Consider the following 26,214-nt stretch of genomic DNA (forward strand, 5'->3'; position numbering starts at 1 on the left):
CTTTTTACCCTCTCTTTCGTTTGCTGATTTTTAGGCTTGACGTGTTCTGCTGCTATGTTCCCAAACACGTACTCTCTCTCCCTATGTTATTTTGCCATTCTTTTTCTCGGTGTCTCTTTTTGTTCGTATATCCAATATATGTATTCAGTAGAATGTAGGCGTTATGTTAATCATATATGTGGTGTATGTGAATGTATAAAGACAGATGAAACCGGGGTGTGCTGATGTTTTTGTTATGGCAGTGACCGTTGTTGCTTTGAGCACGCAGCATTTTTGTGGGGTTTTTCTGGGCATGGATTTGCCGTTTGATATGGACGTCTAACGTACGTTTTGTATACTAAAGGAGAAGTATTTTTGTGTGTAACCTGATTGCTCAGTCTTTAAGTGTAACTGGAAGTTTTGCAGTTCGTCTGCGTTTTTGTCTACCTGCAAGTGTTTGGTATCTACAGATACGTTGTAAAGTTTGTTGTTTAATGACATATGTGTGTACCTCATTTTTATGTGGGTTTTCTTAATAGAAGAACTTTTGTGTATGTTTGAGGAGTTTAACTTCAGTTTGTAAGGAGGCTGGCAGCAGGCTCGGAGCCCTCCACCTCCCCTCCCTTTTGCTCCCGCGCTGCCAGAGCGGGATTCTCATTGGTCCTGCTAGGGTGACGTGGGAGGAAGCCCCGTTAGCTATAAAAGCCGCTGTCCTCATGAGGTCGGGAGACGTGTGAGAGAGTAGGGTGCCTAATAAGTGCCTGAAACATGCGTCTCCCCTGTTTTAGAGTCAGGGTCATCAAAACTACCACGGAGGAGTTGCATTGAGCTGGGTTTAAAGTGGTTCGACCCTACGCCCTATGCTTAGTGCTTCTCCTCAGATTTGCGTGTGGTCCGGATGGTATGTGTGCCTTAGTGCCTGACCTGACAGACCACGTCCTCGATACGCAACTCTTGTCCCACTGGCAATAGTGAGCAGTGCGCGCTGTTCACTCGGTTACCACGAGGCTTATCAGGGTAGTGCGCGCTACTCTAAAGGTTACCAACATGTAGTGGCGTCACTCGATTTTGTCCAGGCCCCGAACCCCTGCCCGATTTTTCATCCAGAGTAGAACTTAGGTTTTGTTTTCAAAGAGTAAGTCAGATCGCTAGGGTACCTACGGGTCATGCCCGATTTTCCAGCATTGTAAGGACTCAGATTGTATTTGTTAGTGTAGTGTTTAGACTGTGTTAAAACCAACCTAGACTCTTTATAGATATACTTTCTATGGAAGGACCCACGTATGTTTTCTTTTGATGTTTTTGTTTGAATACAATTGGAAATCCTATTACACTCTTGTTGACTTTGTATTTTGTTCGTCTGTTCGTCTGGTGCGTGTGGTTTGAATGCCATCCTGACAAATGTCCTTTAAGACCGCACGCACAGTAACACCTTAGACGCAGACAGTTTCCGTGAAGCTACCACCGCTCGGCTTTACAACAACAATAATCACCAGCAAACAACCCATTACACATCTAACTGGTGTTGATCATTTTGAATCTGTCACTTGCTGCTTAAAGGTGGTCGTCTACATTTTTGCATTTTTTCAATAATCTTATGGTTAGATTTCGCTAAAAAGTTATGTCAGATGATGAATGAACCATGGGCAAAAAAGTTATAGAAAAAAAAATATATGTAAAAAAAGATTTTATTTTTGGGTAGCGTGACTCACGCTTCCAATATTTTGTTTTCCGTTTGCTGAGAACATGTGCTTTGCCTAAAAATACTGACCAATCAAATTCATGTAACTACTAGAGGAATACCCGGCTTCGCCATGGTGAATCGCGAGACAGAGACAGACAGCGTGGCGGTTCATCACAATCACCTTTGCAGGCGAAGTCCTGTCAAACGGGATTGAGAATTTTAGAGCTTATTTCTTAGCCCTGTATTATCTGTTGTGGCTTCTCAAATGCCAGAACATACAGGCAGACAAAAGCCGCTAGACCCCATCACAAACAGAACTCTACAATCCACAGGTTTTTGCCCACACACACACACACAGAGAAGCCGTATATATATATATGTATATCTATATCTATAAATATATAGAGATAGGTGACAGTGTATTTTTCGCGTGGCTATAAATTGATTCGACCTTTTCATTTTGACAGTAAGAACCCAGTAAACATTTTGGGTGCGCCGCGCATGCGCCGCGCATGCACCATACACCTGCGCCGTGCATGCGCCTCATGGAACTTTGGTGCATGCGCCTCAGTCAATACTATGATCGTCCACTAGTCGACGCGGCGCATGCGTATATGGTGCGCCTGACCATCGCGTGACCATGCCTGGAGCAGGTGACATGCATGCTAGAAGTCGATGCGGCGCATCCCAAGTAATTCGAAGTAAAACAAAATTCGAGTTATGATGACTATGCATGTACGCAATCTAACTGGACACACTGTTGACTTGAAAGAAATATTGTAATATCATACATGGCATCAAACAATAATCAAAGACACAAATGGAAAACGTGTAATTAACACCGTTACCTACTATACAATTGATAATATATATATACCACTCACTTGCTATTCGCCTAAATGCTTGCGGTGTGCTGTGACACATGTAAGAAACCAAAAGAAAAAAAGACTTTACTTTGGCGAAAAGAGCATATGCTGCTTATTTTTGTACATAACTGCTATAACTGTATTTTTACATGTAAAAAACATAGAGATATATCTTACCATTTCACCAAGACGGTCAAATTATTGACGATGAATAACGCATAATAAGGGGAGATCATGATGACGTACATGTCTATGGTTGCACAGTTGCCGCCCTTGGTTCGAAAACCCGGGGAACAGGATCAGGAATATCTAGTCGCTGGAACCTATAAGGTTATGCGGCGACTTATCAGATGATAATGTTTCGAACTTATCTTTTAAAAATTAAGTAAACAAATCTATGGAATATTTTGGAGTTCCATTGTGATTGGTTAAACAGATCTATATATCTTCTTATTATTTTATCCGTACTGTGTTTACATTTGAAAACAGATCTTTTCCGACGCCCCCCACTAAATTCATTTAAAAAAAAACCAAGACCTATAGGCTCTCGAAAATTTGATTTTCATAAGCACATTCCCCCCCTCTTCGTTCACAAAAAATCCGCAGGCGCTAGCTCTTACGGTTAGGACGCCGCTCTCGTGAAACGTTTTGGGGAAATCAAGCTGCTTGCCGTAAGGGGCCAGATATTGTTTTGCCAATTTTTTTTTAGTGTACCCCTTCAATAGCATGATACTGTCTTAAAAGGATTTTGAAATCGCTTGAGCCGTTTAGCCGCCGAATTAAATTAAAGAAATAGCTATATTTGGACTTTTTCACATTTTAAAGCTGGGTTTTTTTCCTACCGTCTGCACGACCAACCCACAATCCGATGTACCTTTCGGCTCTACGTAAAAACAAAATTAACAAACAAACAAACCAACAACAACAAAAACCAAGCAAAACAAATACACCCGCATTTTGGAACTGCGCGGCGTCGGTATGGCGCATTGACAGTGGCGATGGTGTAACCTAGAATTTAAATGCACCGGCGCGTAGTCTCCGCGGCGTATGTCCGCGCAGGTGGGATCGCCCAAGCGACGGTGAATGCATGCGCGGCGCACCATAAATGTTTACTGGGAACAACTTACGGGTGCAAGGGAAGCGTTCTGGACAGCGCAGTGACATTCTAAAAATAGTAACTTAGAAACGGGAATTTGGGGTGAATCGCGAGACAGAGACAGACAGCGTGGCGGTTCACCACAATCACCTTTGAAGGCGAAGTCCTGTCAAACGGGATTGAGAATTTTAGAGCTTATTTCTTAGCCCTATATTATCTGCTGTGGCTTCTCAAATGCCAGAACATACAGACAGACAAAAGCCGCTAGACCACATCACAAACAGAACTCTACAATACACAGGTTTTTGCCCACACACACACACAAACACACACACACACAGAGAAGCCGTATATATATATGCATATCTATATCTATAAATATATAGAGATAGGTGAGAGTGTATTTTTCGCGTGGCTATAAATTGATTCGACCTTTTCACTTTGACAGTAAGAACAACTTACGGGTGCAAGGGAAGCGTTGTGGACAGCGCAGTGGACAGCGCAGTGACATTCTAAAAATAGTAACTTACAAACGGGAAAGCCACACGAAGGAAGGGAGATAAACGCCAAACACTGGAGAAGATAAGGAAGAGTTACTTATAATGGTGAAATGAACACAAAAACCAAAATCAGTTCAGCGCTGCGCGCTGAGAGCACGTGTTGAAATATCTCATCGATGATATTGTGTCCGGGGTGTAGCTGAATACGGTGTCCAAATTTGAAAAAGATCCACCGAGAACTTTGGCGTTGTGATGTGGTGTAGCGGCTTTGGTGTGTCGGTATGGGGGCCCGGGTAGCTGAGGTGGAACCAAAATCGGTTCAGCGCTGCGCGCTGAGAGCACGTGTTGAAATATCGACCAGGTTGTGTCCTGTACCGGGTCTACCTGAATATGCCCACCAAATTTGAAGCAGATCCATCGAGAACTTTGGCCGTGCATCGCGAACTCACACACAGACACACAGACACACACACAGACACAAGTCGTATATATATATAGACTAGAATGAATACCCGCTTCGCCGGGTAGCCGGCTTCGCCGGGAAGAAGTACTTAGAGCCGTACGCCGGCTTCGCCGGGTCCGAACAATGGACCCGCCAAGCTTAGGTCCCTCCCAGATTCGTGGAATGGGAACAGCACGAAAATGATTCAGTGGCCATAATGCCATTCCTGACCATATCGAGTCCCATCCTTGTCGACGAATGTAACCGTGTTAATCACCTTTGGAGGCGAACTCCACTCAAACAGGACTGAGCAAGTTAGAGCTTATCTCTAAGCCCTTTTGAACTGTTATGGCTTCTCAAAGGAAGGCCAGTACATAAAATTACACAAAAGCCGCCAGACCACATCACAAACAGAACTGAACAATGCACAGGTGTTGCTCACATAGAGACACACACACACACACACACACACACACACAAACACAGAGAAGCCGTATCTATAGAGAGATAGATGACAGTGTATTTTTCGCGTGGCTATAAATTGATTCGACCTTTGCACTTTTACAGTGAGGATAATTTACGGGTCCAATTTACGTTCTGGACACTGCGGTGACCTTCTAAAAATAGTAACAGAACGCCGGGAATATCCGAAGACGCCCCCTTCATACAATAGTGCACCATACGAAGGAAGGGAGGTAAACACTGAAAACATGGAGAAGATAAGGAAGAGTTACTTATAATGGTGAAATGAACACAAAAACCAAATTCGGTTCAGCGCTGCGCGCTGAGAGCACGTGTTGAAATATCTCATCGATGATATTGTGTCCGGGGTGTAGCTGAATACGGTGTCCAAATTTGAAAAAGATCCACCGAGAACTTTGGCTTTGGTGTGTCGGTATGGGGGCCCGGGTAGCTGAGGTGGAACCAAAATAGCTGAGGTGGAACCAAAATCGGTTCAGCGCTGCGCGCTGAGAGCACGTGTTGAAATATCGACCAGGTTGTGTCCTGTACCGGGTCTACCTGAATATGCCCACCAAATTTGAAGCAGATCCATCGAGAACTTTGGCCGTGCATCGCGAACTCACACACAGACAGACACACACACAGACACACAGACAGACACAAGTCGTATATATATATAGATGCTTATAGCCACGCCCAAGCAAGTGCAACAACAGTTTGACACTGGAGCGCTGTCCACGCTTTTTTTTTAAACGCTCGAAATGCACGGGATTTGAGAGGAGTTTTGCGCTTGGCATTTTCCAAATAAGGATATCCTACTATGAGTACTACGCTGGAATACTACAATGAATTTTCAAACGGCTACACTGGCTTCGTCTTTCCTGATCGAAAGGGGGTGTATTGTTGATAATTTTAGATAATAGACTCTGCATTTTAATGGTCAAATGGCGATTTCGGTATAAAAATGTAGACAAGGACCTTTAAAGGCACAGTACGCCTCCCGTAAACCATCACAGATACTGTCAGGCTTTTATACACAGTACAAACACCCTTCCATTTGAACGCTCACCAAACGGGAACATCTTAAGGTTCCCTACACAATGAGCGAGCAATTTTCAAAGAATTAATTTTGTGGATTGTCTGATAACAAAATCGGACCGTGGTGCGTTTTGGCGCTAGACCTAACTTTTAAAATCTAAATAATAAATTGACAGCTTGTTACACAAACATTCTTAAATCATAAAAGAATTCTTTTTTCATCAAGACACATCAGTACAATACGAAGTTTTGAAAGTTTGAAAAAAGAAACGCCCGGAAGCAGGGTCACGCAAGGTCGTGGTTCTCGTAGCAGACGACGGTTTATGCCTATCGCCAGTTCCTCTGAACAGTCAAAAGCCATCACTAGAGTTCTTGTGAATCACAGCCGTTTGTTTCGTTTAGATTCAGAGGTACATAATAACGTGCTATTGCAGATAAGCTTACAGCGAGTCGCATTGAAATCACAAACTGACGACTACATTGTGAAAAAAGGAAACTGGATCACACGGGTTCATGATGGCTCAGGGGTAAGATAAACCACCCAAAAATAAATTCTTTGAAAATTGCTCGCTCTTTACGGAGGGCACCTAGGATGTTCTCAAGCAGTGAGTGTTTAAATGAAAGGGTGTTTGTACTGTGTGTAAAAGCCTGACAGTATTTGTGATGGTTTACGGGAGGCTTACTGTGCCTTTAATTATTAAAGTCTCACAAACAAGTCAAAAGCATTGTTCAACAAAATTTAAAAAACTAAAAGTATGCTTTCAATGAATACTACTCAGAATGACCCTAGATTAGAAAAGGTGACAAATAAACCACTGAACGAGTGATTAGTTAAAAATAAAAACAAAAACATATTAGAAACCAACAGTTATCTCAATGTCTCACGCAGTAGTGAAGATCACAATTACAGATAGCCTTGTTTTTTTCAGGCAACGCCAAATAGTGCAAGCTGCAAACTAGGTCACCTACATATGCTTTCACTTTCACTTCAATCCAGCCGAAAGTATCCCTACATTGCTCTCATGACAGGTTTATTGTGGTCTAGATAATAGACAAAAGGACAACATGAGATGTCATTTATCGGGGAGGTGTCCTCTCGTCTAAAGGGCCTGACATCGCAGGTACCTCTGTGATCATTTTTCTTCTGATTCTCAAGGTCCTCACCTGCCCAAATAAACTCCGAGTTGAAACCAGACCCGTATCCATGTGAGATGACCAGAGGATGGATGGATGGCTTAAGATCTCTCCGCACATAAAGGAAGGCTGCTCCTTTCGGGCTGCAGAACCACTTGTGGGCGTTGGAGACATAAAAGTCTGCATCCAATTTTCGCAGATCTAATTGCAACGCTCCTAAGGCATGGGCTCCATCCACAAGCACTTGTACGCCACTGCAAATATTCATCGAACATTTAGTCAATAACATTACGCCCCAGCAAAAATTGATAGCAAATAATTGGATGAATGGAGATGCCCTTCTCCCCGCCATACCCCAACTTCCCCTCCCTGACAATAAAAAGGGGTAAAAATAAAGGAAATAAACTATATGTCACTCCTTATTACTCAGGAAATAAAAAATTAAGCAAGCATGAGCAACATGCAACCAGCATTATTCAGCTGGCAGCTATGTTCGGCAAGACTAAAGAAGTCTCCAGTTCAGAAGCAAGTACTTTGCTGTCTGCTCATGCCAAGCCTCATTCATAACCCAAGGCGCTGGTGTAACGTGTATCGTATGAAACAAACTATATGTACTTACTGTTCATGGCAAACAGGAATGATCTGCTGCAGAGGTAAAATAATGGGAATGTTGCTTGGTATGTGATCCAGTACAGCCAGCTTGACTCTCTCTTGGCTAACAGCTTTTTGAATAGCTTCTACGATCTGCACACACAAGGACACTTGCTTGTACACTGCACCAACATACTCAGTTGATGGACACACACAGTATGGCCCCAGCCTTGATCATCAACCGTCAACAATGTTTCCTGTCGGGCTTCTTTGACAATACCGGTTAAAGTAACTTATATTACACTATTTTTGTCACAAATACACACACACACATGCTCAAGCAAAAAAGCTCAGCATGCACACACACACACACACACACACACACACACACACACACACACACACACACACACACACACACACACACACACACACACACTCACATCATGCCAAACCACACAATATATCACAGAATGAGCCACAAGTCATAAGGCAAAAAAAAAAATAGGTGTGGTTACGGTAACATAGCCCCCAAAAATAGGGTAGGAAGGTAGGCAATCACTTTTTTTTTTTAAACTTTTTTTCCTAATGTGTACAAATTAAACCTACTTGACAGGGAAATAAGTGTGCGACTCAGGCGCTTTCGCTTTCATTGCGTTTTCTGCACTCGTTCTCTTGGTTTTTTTGTGTGTTTTTTGACAAATGTAATAAAAAGTTATAGGGTCGGCCCCTAAAAATAGGGTAGGTCGGGTTACCGTAACCACACCTATTTTTTTTTTTAGGCCTAAACAAAATCTTGCCAACACTACAAGCGGCCAGCAACAAAAACAAAGCAACAGACCTGCACAGGGCTGCTAACTGGGAGTGTGATGGTCACTTCTTTCAGCACTGCCCCTGTGTCCAGGCAAACCTGGTTCAGCAATTTCTTCACAGCTCCTGAAACAAGACAACAACGTGATAGCAACTATATAAAATGGCTGATGATGTCAAATTCAACAACTTCTACCTGTAACAGGCACCCCCATCAGGGCTCCTCGCAGACGCTCTACCTAGAGGGTCGTGGGAGCCCCAATTATAATTTTTAGGGGGTCCAAAAAGTGGAACTTTAGAGGATCCTGAAACCAGTACTTTTGGAAGTTCTGTGAGGCCTCCAGTAAAAGTGCTATTTGTCATATTGGTTAGATTTACTCTATAAATTTGCACCAAGACAGATCCAGCAGAAACTTTCTCGCCTTTGAAAGCCAGCAAAATGTACATTCTTGTTCATTCAACATATGGGAACTAGCAGACAATTACATCAGTACAGACAGCCATGATAATGAAAATAAATTTAATGCATCCCGAGAGCCGTTCTTTTCAAGTTGAGAGTGTCACGGAACCCTTCCAAGAATTTCTAGTACAGTGTCTAGGGGAATTCCACTACACTTCGTTCCAATATATTGCGAATTTGGTTATATAGCAACGATGTGCTTGGACCCCCCCCCCCCCCCAAAAAAAAAAAAGGGACCAATCTTTTTTCCATGCCTGCCCCGAAAAATAAAAAATAGATAAAATCTTTTAACAAAAATAATTTAATATCGCATCTCAACTACATACATGTAATACAAACATGAGCCTAGCCTCACCGTAAGTGAAGTTGAGGCAGACAATGACATCACCGGGTGAAAACTTGAGACTGCGCAGAACACTGTTGATTGCTGTGGTAGCATTGGTGACCAGCACAAGGTCCTGGGGGTCACATTCTGAAATATGTTAATCTCGAGATGACGGCAACCAGGATTCTGTTACATCAAAACCATGCAAAAAGTCAAGTTCCACAAGATTTAACTACTCAGTGTGTTTTTGCACATTTGTAAGTAGCAAACATCAACACACACAGACACACACAAACACACATAAAACCCTCTCACACTCACACACAAACAAACAAACCCACTCACACACACATACTCAAACATACAAATATTTCCTCAACGCTGAACACATTTTGCCAATTACCTCCCTTTATAGTTGGCAGTCTGAAAATAAAGTTACACTTTATCAAATTAAAAATAACATTAAACAACTGCTTCTTCATCGCTGTCTCATTTCTGTTGCAAATTTACAGCTTTCAAAAGTTCATGCCCGTTTATAAAAGTATTTCCTTTCAACAAAACAGTATACTATAGTACATTCGTGTCATGATATTCATTAAAAGACCATATTGTAGCCCTATTTTTGACGAGAATCTTTCATACAATTAGATCACATAGACAAAACAGATATAATTAAGACAATAATCCAATTGAGCCCTGTGTGAGGTTAATTGTCCATCTGAATGAATCTCAAACGGTTTCTCTTCTTTCAGTATATATATGCGACGTCGATTTCACAGGGTTAATGCCGATTATTTATAAAGTGTTGAAATAATAATCAAAAAAATTAATTTTTTGAAAATTAAAATTAAAAAAAAATTAAAACATTAAGAAAAGAAAGCATCTTCACCAACAAATTTAGCGAGGCGACGAGTAACATGAACAAGGTGAGGAAGCAGTTCTCTGTCAAAGAATCTCAAAGGCTGGCGTTCCACATACTCCTGCCACTCCTGTACATGCAGAAGAATAGGTCAATAGATCAATCAACATTTTCGATGACAGCACAAATGAAGGAATGATTGATATCAATCATTGGATTAACATTCAGTAAGGAAAACCAGCTATGACTAGATAAGAAAGAAAACACACACACACACACACACACAATCACACACACACACACACACACACACACACACACACACACACACACACACACACGTACACTGTAAAATGCTGCATTTTGTAAACGCATATTACCTGAGCCACTTTCAGGGCTTCCTTCAGCACTCCTCCAAAAGCTCCATGATTTAAGAAAGTACAGTCATCCTATCAGAAATGAAAATGAAAAATATTCTTTACATGATTAAGTAAGGAGTTTCTTCCACTCCTTTCACTCTTTCAAAAGAGCTCTGCTCATACAGCACATTGAGGTACATTGGAACCCTGCTTTTACAGCACATTGAGGTACATTGGAACCCTGCTTATAAGACCCCCTGATGTGAAACTTCCAAGCTGATTTAAGGCCTTGGTTTTTAAGATTTTTTGTTCTCAACATCTGTAAATACAATCATGTACACATGTATACCCCTATTTTCCAACGCCCTCCCTTCTAAGACCTGATTTTGTTCTGATTGTTCGTAGTCTTAAAAGAGGGGTTCCCTTGTATTAGCAGTACAATGAAGCTGTAAATAGCTTCACTCGATATTCTCACTTTATTATTGTTAAGTTGATCCCTTTCACAAAACAAATTGCAAATCTATGTAGTTGTATCAAACAAGATGTGAAAAAAGAATGTACGTTTGACCACTCTAGCTGTTCTAAATGTATGAACAAAAACTGAAATACAAATATAAAAAAGCGCACATGTATCCGTGTGCATGTGTCTGCCTGACAATTTAAGATCTAAATACTACAACAGAATGCCTAACCTCCAGCAAAAAGTGTTTCTCTTTGAAAGCTTTTCCAAATTGCAGCTCAGCTGGTTCACTCGGAGGTTGTTGTCCAAACACTGGCATTTGAATATGATCAAACGTTGGCAGCTTGAATGGCATGGGCGGTGGTACATATTCTTCCTGGAGGAAACATGTAATGTAAAGTGTTATTAGCAGTATGAAGTAAGACATCAACAATGTGAAAACTTTGCTTCAACGAGAAGCAATTCACTAAACCACCACTGGTATGCTTGTGTACTCTATTGGCAAAAAATAAACTGATTTAACTCAGCTGAATTCTAACTACAGGATGAACTAATTCAATATTTGTGTATATATACTCCTTATGATGTTGTGCACAACATGTCTAGAAATCCAAAAACATATACATAGACTGCAAACGTTCCAAAATTGAGAATAAAGAACCAAGCACTGTAGGTTAATATCAGAACTGTTAATCATTGACAAAACAAAACGTATGTCGACTAAGGCCACAAAAAAAAATAGTCTGTTTACGGTAACCCGACCGACCCTATTTTTTTCGCGCGACCCTAGACTTTTTTTTGGCATTTTTGAAAAAAAAAAAAAAAAAAAAGCAAAATAACGTAAAAATATGGTTTTTGGGAAAAAAAAAAAAAAAAAAAAAAAACCCCGACCTACCGACCCTATTTTTTTGGCCTATGTTACCGTAAACAGACCTATTTTTTTTTGGCCTAAGTGGTCTTTTAAGAAGACAGACAGACAAACACTTATGTCTCGACATGTATTTCTCTCTCTCTCGACTGTATACACAGATAAGAACAGTCTCGCTTTCACCTAGATCCTGCCTAAAAACAATGTTCAGACCTCATGTTCAGACTCGGCGTAATGATTCCGAAAGGACTACTTTTTAGCGGTCAAGTTCAGTCGTCCGTATACTCGAAAGTGAAAAAAAGATGAAACGTTTTGCTACAGTATCGGAGGATGAACTGTCGAAGAAGAAAAAGAATCTCGTGCCAACCACTACGCAGAAGACCATCCGAGTTGTCCAGAAGAACTTCTGAAACACGTCACGTTACAAATCAAAAGACGACATTCTATTCTCTTACGTCAGTATTCTTGGTTTACGGTACCATTCGGCGGCTTTGCTACGAGTATGCCATAGTCTTGGTTGGCCGAGACCTTGAAGTGGAATGCGAGTGATTAGGTTTGTTGATTTTGCTCGGAGAAGTGGTCCGTGTTCAAGCAAGTTTCTTTCTTCTTTGAAAACAAAAATCCTAAGACCAGTGAATGTCGAGATATATATATGTTAATTGGATCTGTGATCCAAACATGCCTTTTGGTCAATCTCGATGGCAGTTTATTCCACTCACCCTACGGGCTTGTGGAATAAACTTCCATCTCGATTGACCAAAAGCCATGTTTGGATCACAGATCCAATTAACGTATAATGATACAAACAATGAACCTTTTTCAAAATCCCATAAGTAGGCTACATGTAGTGTATTTGTTGTTTTAGTGATAATGTATATAAACATCTAGGACTGTTTTCAGCATTGTTGATAACATGTTCTGTTTGATTAAGGGTATTCAGCTGGTATTTCCTTGTTTTTTACTACCTATTTTATTCATGTTTTTTTATTACTTAGTTAGTGGAAGAATCTTTTGTAATGTATGTGTGATGGTGTATGCTTTTAATTAAGCGTTGTTGACTATGAATGTAGATGTAAATGCTTATATAACTGTGTTTTAATTTTAAACGTGTCAAGCGCAAAGAGCATAATTGTAAAGTTATGATGTTGCGCTATATAAATGCTCATTTATTATTATTATTATTATTATTATAAGGGTTTGCCTGTCTGTCTCCTTAAAAGACCACTGGTTCAACATACTGTAAATGTAACGTTTTCTTTGTCAACATGTCTGGAAGTTTAACAAAAAGCTTCCCTAAATACTGCAATATCTATTTTTATTTTGGACTGTATTTACAGTCCGGTCGCTGCACAGCCCGCAGAAAACACGAGCACAGCAAAGAAACACCTAGATGACCCTTACAAAAAAATGAATGCCCTAACTGTTCTTACACCAAAAAAAGTTTTACCTCTGACTGTTCCAACAATTCCTGTACATTAGATGCATGAAATGAGCCAAAATCTCGCCGTGCCTTCTGTTCTGCCATTGTTAATGACCCACTTCAATCCTAAAACATATAAAAGAAAATGCACAAAAAGACTGGTGAAATATGTTCCGAGTCACTGCTGTAAATCACATAGTACACCCGGGAGCATCTCGTTTCTCCCCCATATCGTTACTCCCCCGGCTTGTTACTAACCCTAGCCCTAGCCCTAACCCTAACCTTAACCCTAACCCTAAGGGGGAGCAACGAGCCGGGGGAGTAACGATCTCGAGCTGATCCCGTACACCCCCCCCCCCCACACACACACACACCCGGGAAGATCTCAAAGGGGGGGGGGGTTGGTTGGCTGGTTAGTTTTTTATCATCTCTTCAGCAGCTACCGGCACGGTTGGCCTAGTGGTAAGGCGTCCGCCCCGTGATCGGGAGGTCGTGGGTTCGAACCCCGGCCGGGTCATACCTAAGACTTTAAAATTGGCAATCTAGTGGCTGCTCCGCCTGGCGTCTGGCATTATGGGGTTAGTGCTAGGACTGGTTGGTCCGGTGTCAGAATAATGTGACTGGGTGAGACATGAAGCCTGTGCTGCGACTTCTGTCTTGTGTGTGGCGCATGTTATATGTCAAAGCAGCACCGCCCTGATATGGCCCTTCGTGGTCGGCTGGGCGTTAAGCAAACAAACAAACAAAAATCTCTTCAGCTGGGGGGAAGGGGGTCAAGGTATTTCAAAGGAGGTAAAGTGGAGGTTAAGTACCTCTTAAAACTGGCCGCAACATAGGTGTTCTTTCATGGCGGGTGTTATAGGGTGGTGGGATAAACCTAATGCAGTGTTCTCAATAATAGTACCTGAAGTGACAAAGCTTTCAATTCACTTTGGTAAGTCGAATTCTGGCTATGTATTCAGTGTAGTTGTTTGGCTTGACTTTTCCTACTAAAGCATGCTTCTCCCACCCCACACACGCACACACACAGAGCTGAACGATAAATATCACATAGAACTGAAAAAGTAGCTGGATGCCACTTGTTACATGAAAAAGTTAATGACAAATCCCTGGATGAAGTACGAGCATAGACCTATATCAGACCTATATCTAAATATAGGTCCCTGGTACGAGCAAACCTGTTGCTTTTGAAACATCTGCTTCTGGATTTCGTCTGCAATGTTTGAAGGGGAGATAACTTTGGCAGATCACATGACCAGCTCGTGACCGTCATGTGCCTATGACTTCCGCTTCGGTGTTACACTTGTCAACATGGCAGCCACCAGGAAAAAAATTATCACCCCAAACAGGGTGTTGATTGCTATTTTCTGCAGCATTATAGCATTATATAGTCAAGCATCATTCGCCGAAGCAGCCGACTGCAAGTTTGGCGAGTATGATCTGACACGGCTACAATCGTGAGTGAAGTTTCAATAATATGTAACTGAAAAAGCAGACCATTTTTGCGAAAGAAAACGGATGCACACAAAATACTGGTGGTTATCTGCGTTATCTTCGCGTGTACAAACATGACTAGGACCGTAAGACAAAGTCTAAGTATTTTTCAATGCAAAGTAGATTGAGTACACTATTACTATGATCACGGTAGTCATAGTGAAGCCTTCAATATGATAATAAAGGGTTCATTTCACTACACAGAGTTTCAGTGTAGTCCAGGGACATTTTCCCTTCATATATGTGAAACTAAAAGCAAGACAAAACAAACATTTTACAAACGAATATAGAATAAAATGAAATCGATTTAGAAACTTTGAAACAATTACAAGATTTAGCTGAACGTGCATGGTAACATTGAAGCTCTGCTTTACTGATCGACAGTGATCGAGGGAGGTGACTGTTTGTGTGCTCGTTTGTTTTGTTCGTGTTGTTTTGCCATTTGCTTCCAACATTAGATAATAGTGGTATGGTCAGATACATACTTTAATTTAATGCAGCTCTGTAACAATCCCAAACAAACAGTTGCAGGGTTCCACAAAGGCTCTGAGGTCAAGGGTATTCATACCCTTTCACCAAAAAAGTAAAGGGTTTTCATACCCTTTCCTGATTGATCAAAGGGTATGGCATGTTGTCGGCAACTCAGTGTATTGCTTTGCTGTTTTATCAGGTTCTTGCATGTGCATGATGTCAATATGTGCAAATTTTATTGTCAATTTGAGGGTGCTTTGAATAAAGGAAATAATTTATGACCATTGTGAAATGTCGTATGTGTAAATTCTTGCTTGTAGCATTACAATAAGTGAATAACACTTACACATTTACAGCAATTACCGGGGTATCAAAACACTAGTCAGAGGCTGAGAGTTTTCACAAAATGAACAAGTAAACTGGCTTGAAATTCTGAACAGTAAACTTTTATTAATAACCCAGAACCCAGCCACCAACTGACCATTATGAGTTCAACAGTGCAGTGCCACACAGTTTTTTTCCCCACAAATTCAGGGTAATGCTATGAAAAGTCAGTTTAGTTCCACAACAACAAAAACATTATTATGAGTATCAATAAGTTTGAAATTATTTGCCTGTTCAGTTGTTGGTTACAAATTAACAACACACCTATCAAGTGCCTGTTGAAATTCACATCTGCAACACACTTGTGACTGTGTCTCTCCACAACAACAGTTCAATCTAAGTTCCAACACACTAAAGCGTGGCATCATTGAAAGGGCGTTGCAACTGTATGGCTCTAATATTACTCTGTAACTCAGTCTTTGGGTGAAGTCTTGGTGTTTTGCTTTGCAAGTCACAGCCACTGTCAACAGATTTCCTTTTCCTCATGGCTCCATGCACTTGCAATGCCCTTCCAGTGATGTCACGCTTTAGGTCAGTGCCTACTGTTTAATCATCATTTTGTTGGCCAGTCTCTCCACTGAGAGTCAGTTCCTTAGCTTTGACTTTCCCCGGTTCTGTTGACTAAAGCCTCTCTCACAGGGTACAGAAGTGATTGGAATGGTCAAGAGAATTTCACCAAGCATGCTAAAATCAGGTATTGCAAACGTCAAAGTTTGTTGTTTTGGATCAACTGCAGCAGGCTTTCTTGGTCGTGGCATTTTCTGATATTTCAAACACAAAGTCAATGACAAAACTGATCGTCTGCAAACTTGCACGCTCGCGGTCTTCGCGGAACCAACAGAACCGAAAATAGCGGAGGGGAAGTAACTCTGGTCACGCTGACAGCGCCAACTTCCTGGAGACAGTAAACACATGTCAAGATCGCCGGTGAAGCTTTCCGAAATTAGTCTCCCGCAAAAAAAAGAGAAAAGAAACAAACTCGAGCGTCGCATAACCAGTCGTACCGTTTGTAAAATGATCAAAGTCATACCCTTTTGCCTTTCAAGTCGTACGTTATTATACCTCTTGGCAAAATAATTGTTACTTACCGACACCCTTTCAAAGAGCGTCTCGTACGTGATTTGGGGGGTCAGAGGGTATAATACCTCCAATTTTACGTGATGTGGAACCCTGCAGTTGGTCATGCACGCATGAATCGAATGCATTCACTCTCTTACAAACACAGTTTTCAAACCTCCAGACACAGAGAACCTGTCTTGAATCTAAAAGCAGCTGCAAAGATGTATACACTTAATCCGGTGCGTCCCGCTAGCGCTACGTGTCATTTGTGCTATGTATTGTGTGCGCTATTTTCTGTAGTGCAATCGACACAAATTGCCGAAAACAGTAGTGCTATCGGCACGTAGTGCTATTGACACAATTTACACGTGCCATTATCTCTACGTCTCAATAGCACTACATGTCGATATCACTATTTTGTGAAAAACGTATGCACTGTAGCGCTACGTGTCAATAGCGCTACGTGTCGATAGCGCTACGTGACAATAGCACTTCAGTAAAACATGTCTCTAAAGGACACCCTTGGGGTATGGTAATGGTGTCCCTATTAGACAGGTGTCCTTTCTTCACAGGTGGAGGGGCCGGGGCAATATTTTACAAAGAGCACGTAAAATGTACAAGACACTTTTTGTCAATCCTGAGTATGTATTTATTTTTCAACACAAAACACAAGGTAAAAACTTAAATAAAATTACCTAAATAAAATAAATTTAAATAAAATTACCAGATCATTGTACAAGGCACAGATTGAGGGCGGTGACAGGAAGAGAGAGAGAGAGAGAGAGAGAGAGAGAGAGAGAGAGAATTGAGCTATTGAATACATATGGGCCAACAGCCCCTTTCAATGGATTGAACATGAGACTCACTGAAAATGTGAGTAAACAAATGATACATGTAGCAAACAACAACAACAACATCTCCCCCCCCACCCCCACCCTCCACCTACCCCGTTCGCTACACACACTGTGCATTCAAACTTACGCAAGTCGGACGTCACAAAGCTAAAAAATAGCTGACTCTTCATCGGTGGTTCAACGGGAAATTCCAATTTTTTCAAGGCAGCAACACGCTGCTCTAAAGTCAACGCTTTTCTTTTTCCTGCTGGAGATTCCATTTTCAAACACAGTACTGTTGCTTTTGGTTGTGACTGCATATCCACAATGCGAAAAAGCGAAAGTGAGCGAAGCGAAAGTGAGCGAAGCGAAAGTGAGTCTCCATCTAAACAAGCCACTGATTGGTCAGAGAAGGGACAGGACAACCAATCAACAACCATTTGTGCTACGGCTGCCGAGCACTGACTTGAATAACAGTCGAGTTTTCGAAGTTGCGTTTTCATGTACGTAGTGTCCGTTTGTGACAGTGTTTACACTTCCTACGGTCCGAAAAATCGTGTCCGCGTATGTAAGTGGCAGGTGTCCGTCCGTTAAAGGTTAGTTATTGTTGAAATCGTGTTCGTTCTATGATAAACTATACGTATGTAGCAGGTGGCCGTTACAACAAGGGTCCGCTAGACTCAGGTTTTACTGTACTACTAAACTGCAGGACCGGAATGCATAGCCCCTCCATAGGAGCCTAAATTGATGACGTCACTGCAATAAAGTCTGTGGACTCCATAAAGTCTCTTATTTCTAATGCATGGACCGCGCATAGAGCCTTATGCCATCCAGAAAGTTATAGCAGGCCCCTCCTTCCAATAAGTGTTATGGAACCGGCTATTGGAGCATTTAAAATGGCGGCTGCTTTCATGCCGATTCAGGATGAGAAGAAATTTGAGAAGCAACCGGATCTTTCTTGACCGCCTACATCCACTGAATCGTTACGACGACGTGGAACTGTACAGAAAATTCCGCTTTCGTCAGCAGGACATTCTTGCAATCACGGATGAACTGTAAGAGCAACTCGAACTGCCGAATCGAAAGGGTGCATTGCCACCGGTTCTGCGGGTTATCTTGACTTTGGGTCAGTTTTTACGCGTGCGGATCTTTTCAAGATGTGTGTGGCGAACTGATCGCGGTACATAATAATAATGATAATAATAATAATAATACAGGAATTTATAACATCAAACACAGCATGCAGAACCAGCAAGAGAGTGACTTATACCTTTATGGCGAGGGTACCGGAATGGATATAGTTTCCAAACCACGAAAGCCAAGTTTTATCAGGAGTTGGGCTTTCCAAACTGTCTGCGGCAAATGGTGTAAAACTGACCCGCCGCGAAGCATCACAAAGCTTGACGCATGCGCAGAGACACAGGATGATGGGGAATCCCTTCCACTATCTACGTGTTAAAAATAGAGCCGGTCTTGGCTATTGCAGGCACTATTTGACCTCATGCATGCGGACCGCTGAGTTCTATAGTGCGTTTCATAGCTATGCCAAGGGCGGATCTGGGGGGGGTTACACGGGTTACGTAACCCCCCCCCCCCCACCCCCCCCCAAAAAGAGGTAATTTATTGGCTCAGGATGCACCAGATAGCTCTATTTTGCTTCTTTGGATAAAAAAAATTTCCGGGGGGGCATGCCCCCGGACCTTCCTAGAGGCTTAGGCGCCTTCGGCGCCGTCAACTTGTATCTTCGCAGTCATTTTGTAACCCCCCCCTCCAAAGTGAATTGATCCGCCCTTGTATGCGCTCCACAGCGCTATGAAATCCTAAAAGTATTGAGGGGCTATGCATTCAGGCCCAGACACTTACCTTTGTGTGTGCGTTAGAGACATTAGAGTTTCTTAATTTCCCTTATCAGAAGAATTATCATTCTTATTGGGTGTTGAGCGTTGAAGTTCCGGTTCTGCTGCTCTATAGAATTTGTCGGAAAATAACTTTGTTAGGGGTTAAAGCGGTGTGACATAGTAAGAGCCCCTTTTACTGACCAAAGCTTTTTTTTCTAGCAATTCGCTCGCGACTGACCGGCCCGCATCGCGACGATCAACTTTGTCTTATGTGTATCAGAGACTTGTAGCTTTACAGTCTCTGTGTCTACCCTTATGATACCCTTATCTTTCGCAAATATGCACATCAGAGCAACGAATCTCCGCCGATTCCTTGCCGATCACTGGCATCTGATCATCAAATAAAACATCTTTTTCATCGAATGTATATATAAATCATCATAATATGATTGTACTTCCTTTATTATTACATGTCTAATTTTTTCCAAATTACAAAAATATTCACCGTTCGAAATCCATTTTGTACGGGATCTTATAATCATTCCGTCAATTTTCTTTTGTCGATTTGCAATTCATTCCTGTCTTTTCTTTTCCAAAATAAAGAAAACATTTTCACTAAAAGTTGTCTGTAAATGTTTACTTTAATTTCGTCCAGCCATTGAGTATAACTGTTTTATCATCATTGCTTTGTTGTTGTTCTTTAGCCATTTACGTTGAATGACTTGTTATACATTGACATTGATAGTTTTATTCTTCTTCTTCTTCGTCGTTCGCTAGTTAGTTTTTATCATAAGAACCTTTTCAAATTCCTATTTATACATAAATGCATATTTTATATTGTAAAGCAGTATGCATTGTTAGAGGATTTTTTAGTAGCAGTGTTTAAATGTCGAAGCTGCTTTTCCCATTTTTACCCAAGAGACCGACTGTATATTGTGTTATTGTATTTGTCAGACTTGATTGTACCAAGTCCCTACACATGTTGTAATGCGCTTAGAGCCAAATATTTTTGTTTTTTGTAAGGGATAGGCGCAATATAAATACACTTTATTATTATTATTATTAATTTACTTTCCCGCTGTACACTTTCTTTCTTTTCAAAGGATGCTTATGTCAATTAGTTGACAACATATGTAAATACATCGATCCGTGCAAATGGAAACAAATATGAAAAGTTTGTTCAGTCACACACCACTACATTTTAAGTTGTTGTTAATTGGTCTGTGATTATATAGCCTGCTGTTTCCCAAAAGCTAATAATCAACCATAATTACCCAACAGCCTCCATTCTTCTCTCGTTTACCATTGTCCCCAGATACATCAGCAAGCAAAGTGCAAAAGCAAGCAAAACACTTAGATGGTTTTGTCTCTCGCTGCGTGCACATTGTTGTCAGCTGCTAACTGCCAACTTTATCATTCGACTAACAGCATGGCGTCCATCAGGAAAATTTTTCATTCTTATGTAATATTTTACGAGGGTTGTGGCATAAGCAATATAAACGAGCTTCTTTTCAACCAGCCCTCGCCCAGAGACGGACTACTCAGAGAGATGAGAGAGAGAGAGAGTTTTTCTATTTATGTTAGGCGTCATTCTTGAACAAATGCAGAACAGTCTCAAGTGATAGTTATTGGATCAAATTCTTACGGGGTCTGCTAACACACAGGAGAAGCCTGGTTCTGACTGTTAAAGGAACAACAAAATATTCCTTCAGAGAGAGAGAGAGAGAGAGAGAGAGAGAGAGAAGACAAAGACAAATTCTTTATTAACGAGGGTAATGGCATAAACAAACAGGTGTTTTTTTACATCCAGCCCTCGCCCATGGGAGGGTTTAATCTAATGATAATACGTTTAAAAAATGTTAGAATATGAATCAAAGAAGTAATAACAAGTCGCGTAAAGCGAAAATACAATATTTAGTCAAGTAGCTGTCGAACTCACAGAATGAAACTGAACGCAACGCAACGCAGCAAGACCGTATACTCGTAGCATCGTCACTCCACCGCCCGTGGCAAAGGCAGTGCCCGTGGAATTGACAAGAAGAGCGGGGTATTCGTTGCGCTGAGAAGGATAGCACGCTTTTCTGTACCTCTCTTCGTTTTAACTTTCTGAGCGTGTTTTTAATCCAAACATATTATATCTATATGTTTTTGGAATCAGGAACCAACAAGGAATAAGATGAAAGTGTTTTTAAATTGATTTCGAAAAAAAAAATTTGATAATAATTGTTATATATTTAATTTTCAGAGCTTGTTTTTAATCCGAATATAACATATTTATATGTTTTTGGAATCAGCAAATGATGGAGAATAAGATAAACGTACATTTGGATCGTTTTATAAATTTTTATTTTTTTTTACAATTTTCCGATTTTTAATGACCAAAGTCATTAATTAATTTTTAAGCCACCAAGCTGAAATGCAATACCGAAGTCCGGGCTTCGTCGAAGATTACTTGACCAAAATTTCAACCAATTTGGTTGAAAAATGAGGGCGTGACAGTGCCGCCTCAACTTTCACGAAAAGCCGGATATGACGTCATCAAAGACATTTATCAAAAAAATGAAAAAAACGTTCGGGGATTTCATACCCAGGAACTCTCATGTCAAATTTCATAAAGATCGGTCCAGTAGTTTAGTCTGAATCGCTCTACACACACACACACACACACACAGACACACAGACACACGCACATACACCACGACCCTCGTTTCGATTCCCCCTCGATGTTAAAATATTTAGTCAAAACTTGACTAAATATAAAAAGCAAACAACCGAACAAACAAACGATTAACAGACTAAACAAACAAACAAAAACATCATATACAAACTAACATAACATAAGAGAGAGAGAGAGAGAGAGAGAGAGAGAGAGAGAGAGAGAGAGAGAGAGAGAGAGAGAGAGAGAGAGAGAGAGAGAGAGAGAGAGAGAGAGAGAGATCAAATCAAATTTTATTTTATGAGGGAGAGAGAGAGAGAGAACTCAGAACTCAGAATGGTTTATTATATCAAGGCCAGAGAGAGAGAGAGAGAGAGAGAGACAATGACAAATTCTTTATTTACGAGGGTAGTGGCATAAGCAAACAGGTACTTTTTTACATCCAGCCCTCGCCCTTGGGAGGGTTTATTCTAATGATACGTTTTAAAAATGTTGGAATATCAATTAAAGAAGTAATAAAAAACAAACGACGAACAAGCAAACGATTAACAGACTAAACAAACAAACAAAAATATAGATACAAACCAACATGACATATTATTGTCAAAGGCATAATGAACATTGTTTTAAGCAAGTAAAACATGTGTAACTTTGAGGGAAGAAAATTTCCGTGAACTGAGGAATCAATGGAACAACTACGTTGCAAGTAATAACGATGTAGCATCGATACATAAGTCATGTTATGAAATTAATTAGGTACATTCATCTACTGAAACGTGTAAACGGTAAAAATAAGGCATCAACAATATAAACATGTTCAGGCTATAAGTGAGAACGAAATGTGTCATGTATAAGGAATGAGAAATATCTGCCTTTAAAAGTCTTGGCATTGACGGAATGTCTGAGACCGCTTGGAAGTGAATTCCAAAGATTAGTCCCCCAAAAGAGTAGGCTCGACTTAAAAAGATCTATACAAGGACGAGGAGCATACATTTTTGTTGGGTCTCTCAAATTGTGGGAAGTGAATTGAGAAGAAAGAGGTGCAGGCGCTCTTCCAATTATGAGTTTATGCATCAAAACGCCTTTATTGTACAGGAGTCTTGATTTAAGGGGAAGGATGTTTAAAAGTTTATAGTCTTTGTTGGAAACCGAGACTTGTAATAAAGTAACTTTGATTGCTCTTTTATGTATACTAAATAAAGGTTTCAGAGTTTTTGCACTCGCACAATCCCAAAGTGTTGACGCATAATCAATGATTGATTGAATGTGAGCGTTAAAGAAAAGTTGCCTGCCATGCCTGTTCAAGAAGTGTTTTATTCTGGACAACAAGTAAAGCCTCTTGGAAAGTACTTTACATACTCCTGTAATGTGATCAATCCACGATCGTTATCAAGAATAACACCTAGAACTTTATGTTTATTAACTTCTTCAACAATGTGATTATCAATCGTTAAAGATGGAAGTTTAGATGCAGAGAGAGAGAGAGGCAGAGTGAGTGAGTGAGCGAGCGAGTGAGCAAGAGAGAGAGAGAAACACACACACACACACACACACACTGAAACAGACACACACGCACAAACTGAAACAGACATACATATACACACCCAAACCAGAAGGAGTGAGAGCGAGAGAAAAAATGAGAAAGAGAGAGTCGTCAGTAAGAAGTGGTATTGACACGTAGCGATAAATTGACACGTAGCGCTAAAAGATGTAGTGCTGTCGACATGTAGTGATAATGAATGAATGATAGCGACTCATGGACAAATTATTTGTAGCACTAATCAACGTAGCGATAGCGGCACGTAGCACAAAAGACACGTAGCACTTAAGCGATACGCACCCCACTCAATCTGTCACAAAATAATATAAAAACTACAAAAATGATCTTTGTCTAAAGATCGAACAGTTTGACAACGGGCGCTTGCTGCTGTTGCTTTTAATTAAGTTACAGTTATATTAATAATTATCATATAGATGAATTCCAGAAATAACTCAGCCCTGTTTCAATGTTTGCATGTCAGGTGAAAGAGTGAATACTAGCTCTTGGAAACATAGAGGCAACCCTTCCCAGGTGACATTATACATTTATAGGTCAGTCACTAGTAGCAAGGGGTGTTGTCTACACACTTCTTCTTCTTCTTCTGCGTTCGTGGGCTGAAACTCCCACGTACACTCGTGTTATTTGCACTAGTGGAATTTTATGTGTATGACCGTTTTTTTCCCCGCCATTTAGGCAGCCATACGCCGTTTTCGGAGGAAGCATGCTGGGTATTTTCGTGTTTCTATAACCCACCAAACTCTGACATGGATTACAGGATCTTTTTCGTGCGCACTTGGTCTTGTGCTTGCGTGTACACACGGGGGTGTTCGGACACCGAGGAGAGTCTGCACACAAAGTTGACTCTGAGAAATAAATCTCTCGCCAAACGTGGGGACGAACTCACGCTGACAGCGGCCAACTGGATACAAATCCAGCGCGCTACCAACTGAGCTACATCCCCGCCCCAGTCTACACACAAAATGTACCTCCATGCAACCAAGAATATTCACTCTTTGACAGCCCATACAAACCCATTCAAAGCCAACAGAGTTATTTCTGCGCATCATCCTCTTTACAGCGAGATACCCTGTTTTAACTTTTATAAGGTCACATTTATACCATGTCAGATACACACATTGTTGTGATGTTTTTCTTTGCAGTTTCAATCCATGGAAGGCTGGACACAACAAGACAGATATTTCATTTGACATTCATCTTTGTGACACGCCCAGTCATTCTTCATGTAGTGGTGGGATATCAGTTTCTGGTCTCAACATGACAACCAACACTACCGCATCATATGGAAACTGTAGCCTGCATAATTCAACCACAGAGTCTCCTGATGGTGAACTGCTAGTGCTGGTGAAAGGGGACTCCTGCCCACTGCTGTCTGGTGAACTATACACCACGATCATCTATTTCAAGTGTGGCAAAAAGCTGGTAAGTAGCATTGATTTTGATGGCATGTTGTTATACCAGGTAATCTCTCTCTCTCTCTCTCTCTCTCTCTCTCTCTCTCTCTCTCTCTCTCTCTCTCTCTCTCTCTCTCTCTCTCTCTCTCTCTCTCTCTCTCTCTCTCTCTCTCTCTCTCTCTCTCTCTTCTTTCATCATACTCCCTTTGCTCAACCTCAGCCTGTGGCATTGTACTTAAAATACTCTCTCACACACATACACACACACACACACACACACACACACACACACACACACACACACACACACACACACACACACACACACTTGTACACACATGCTTCAAACAAATGTGCATGTTCTGATAACAAAAGCAATTTGAATCAGATGTCACAATGTTTATCTGAAATATTTATGTCATGTTTCTGAGGCTTATGGTGGTACATTGAGAAACACAGTACATACATTTATTCTTATTTTGCTACTCTAACTCCAAGTCTGTTTTTTTTTTTTATCCCTGCCCCAACCCCACCCAAAGGCCACCCTCCACCCTGCTCACACACACTTGGTGAGACGCAGAGCGACTATGATGATCATGTCTGCTCTTCTGTGCTTCTGCTCACAGGCGTATGCATGCTTCTGATTCTGAAGCCTGCTGTTATGCATACATATTCAGTAGTGTGTGCATTTCATATTGTAGCACGAATGTAATTGAAAACAAGTCGCGTAAGGCGAAATTACTACATTTAGTCAAGCTGTGGAACTCACAGAATGAAACTGAACGTAGTCCGCCGCTAGTGCAAAAAGCAGTGAAAGTGACGAGCCTGTTTGGCGCGGCAGCGGTTGCGCTGTGCTTCATAGCATGCTTTACTGTACCTCTCTTCGTTTTAACTTTCTGAGCGTGTTTTTAATCCAAACATATCATATCTATATGTTTTTGGAATGAGGAACCGACAAGGAATAAGATGAAATAGTTTTTAAATCGATTTCGGAAATTTAATTTTGATCATAATTTTTTTATTTTTAATTTTCAGAGATTGTTTTTAATCCAAATATAACATATGTATATGTTTCTGGAATCAGAAAATGACGAAGAATGAGATGAAATTGTTTTTGGATCGTTTAATAAAAAAATAATTTTAATTACAAGTTTCCGATTTTTAATGACCAAAC

The 26,214-nt window shown here is 40.9% G+C and overlaps 2 protein-coding genes across 4 annotated transcripts in view; one reads left to right on the forward strand and one right to left on the reverse strand.

Annotated features, from left to right (window-relative positions):
* The window catches only part of LOC138962376 (uncharacterized), a 41,555-nt gene extending 26,939 nt beyond the window's left edge, over positions 1-14,616 (reverse strand). For both annotated transcript variants that reach the window (XM_070334175.1, XM_070334174.1), the window contains exons 1-9: positions 14,532-14,616; positions 13,381-13,479; positions 11,298-11,441; positions 10,627-10,695; positions 10,277-10,376; positions 9,418-9,534; positions 8,634-8,728; positions 7,821-7,945; positions 7,232-7,455 (exon numbers count right to left, since the gene is read on the reverse strand). In XM_070334175.1, the coding sequence (XP_070190276.1) occupies positions 7,232-7,455; positions 7,821-7,945; positions 8,634-8,728; positions 9,418-9,534; positions 10,277-10,376; positions 10,627-10,695; positions 11,298-11,441; positions 13,381-13,458 (952 nt within the window). In that variant the 5' untranslated portion in view covers positions 13,459-13,479; positions 14,532-14,616. The remainder of the gene's footprint in view (positions 1-7,231; positions 7,456-7,820; positions 7,946-8,633; positions 8,729-9,417; positions 9,535-10,276; positions 10,377-10,626; positions 10,696-11,297; positions 11,442-13,380; positions 13,480-14,531) is intronic.
* Positions 14,617-14,620: 4 nt separating this feature from the next.
* Positions 14,621-26,214, forward strand: part of LOC138962374 (cation-independent mannose-6-phosphate receptor-like) — a 69,727-nt gene continuing 58,133 nt past the window's right edge. Inside the window, exons 1-2 of one of the 2 annotated variants that reach the window (XM_070334170.1) lie at positions 14,621-14,810; positions 24,789-25,068. In XM_070334170.1, coding sequence (XP_070190271.1) covers positions 14,665-14,810; positions 24,789-25,068 — 426 coding nt within the window. In that variant the 5' untranslated portion in view covers positions 14,621-14,664. The remainder of the gene's footprint in view (positions 14,811-24,788; positions 25,069-26,214) is intronic. The other variant, XM_070334169.1, reaches the window with a different exon arrangement.

The sequence above is a fragment of the Littorina saxatilis genome, linkage group LG3, assembly GCF_037325665.1.
Source record: "Littorina saxatilis isolate snail1 linkage group LG3, US_GU_Lsax_2.0, whole genome shotgun sequence".
Classification (NCBI taxonomy): domain Eukaryota; kingdom Metazoa; phylum Mollusca; class Gastropoda; order Littorinimorpha; family Littorinidae; genus Littorina; species Littorina saxatilis.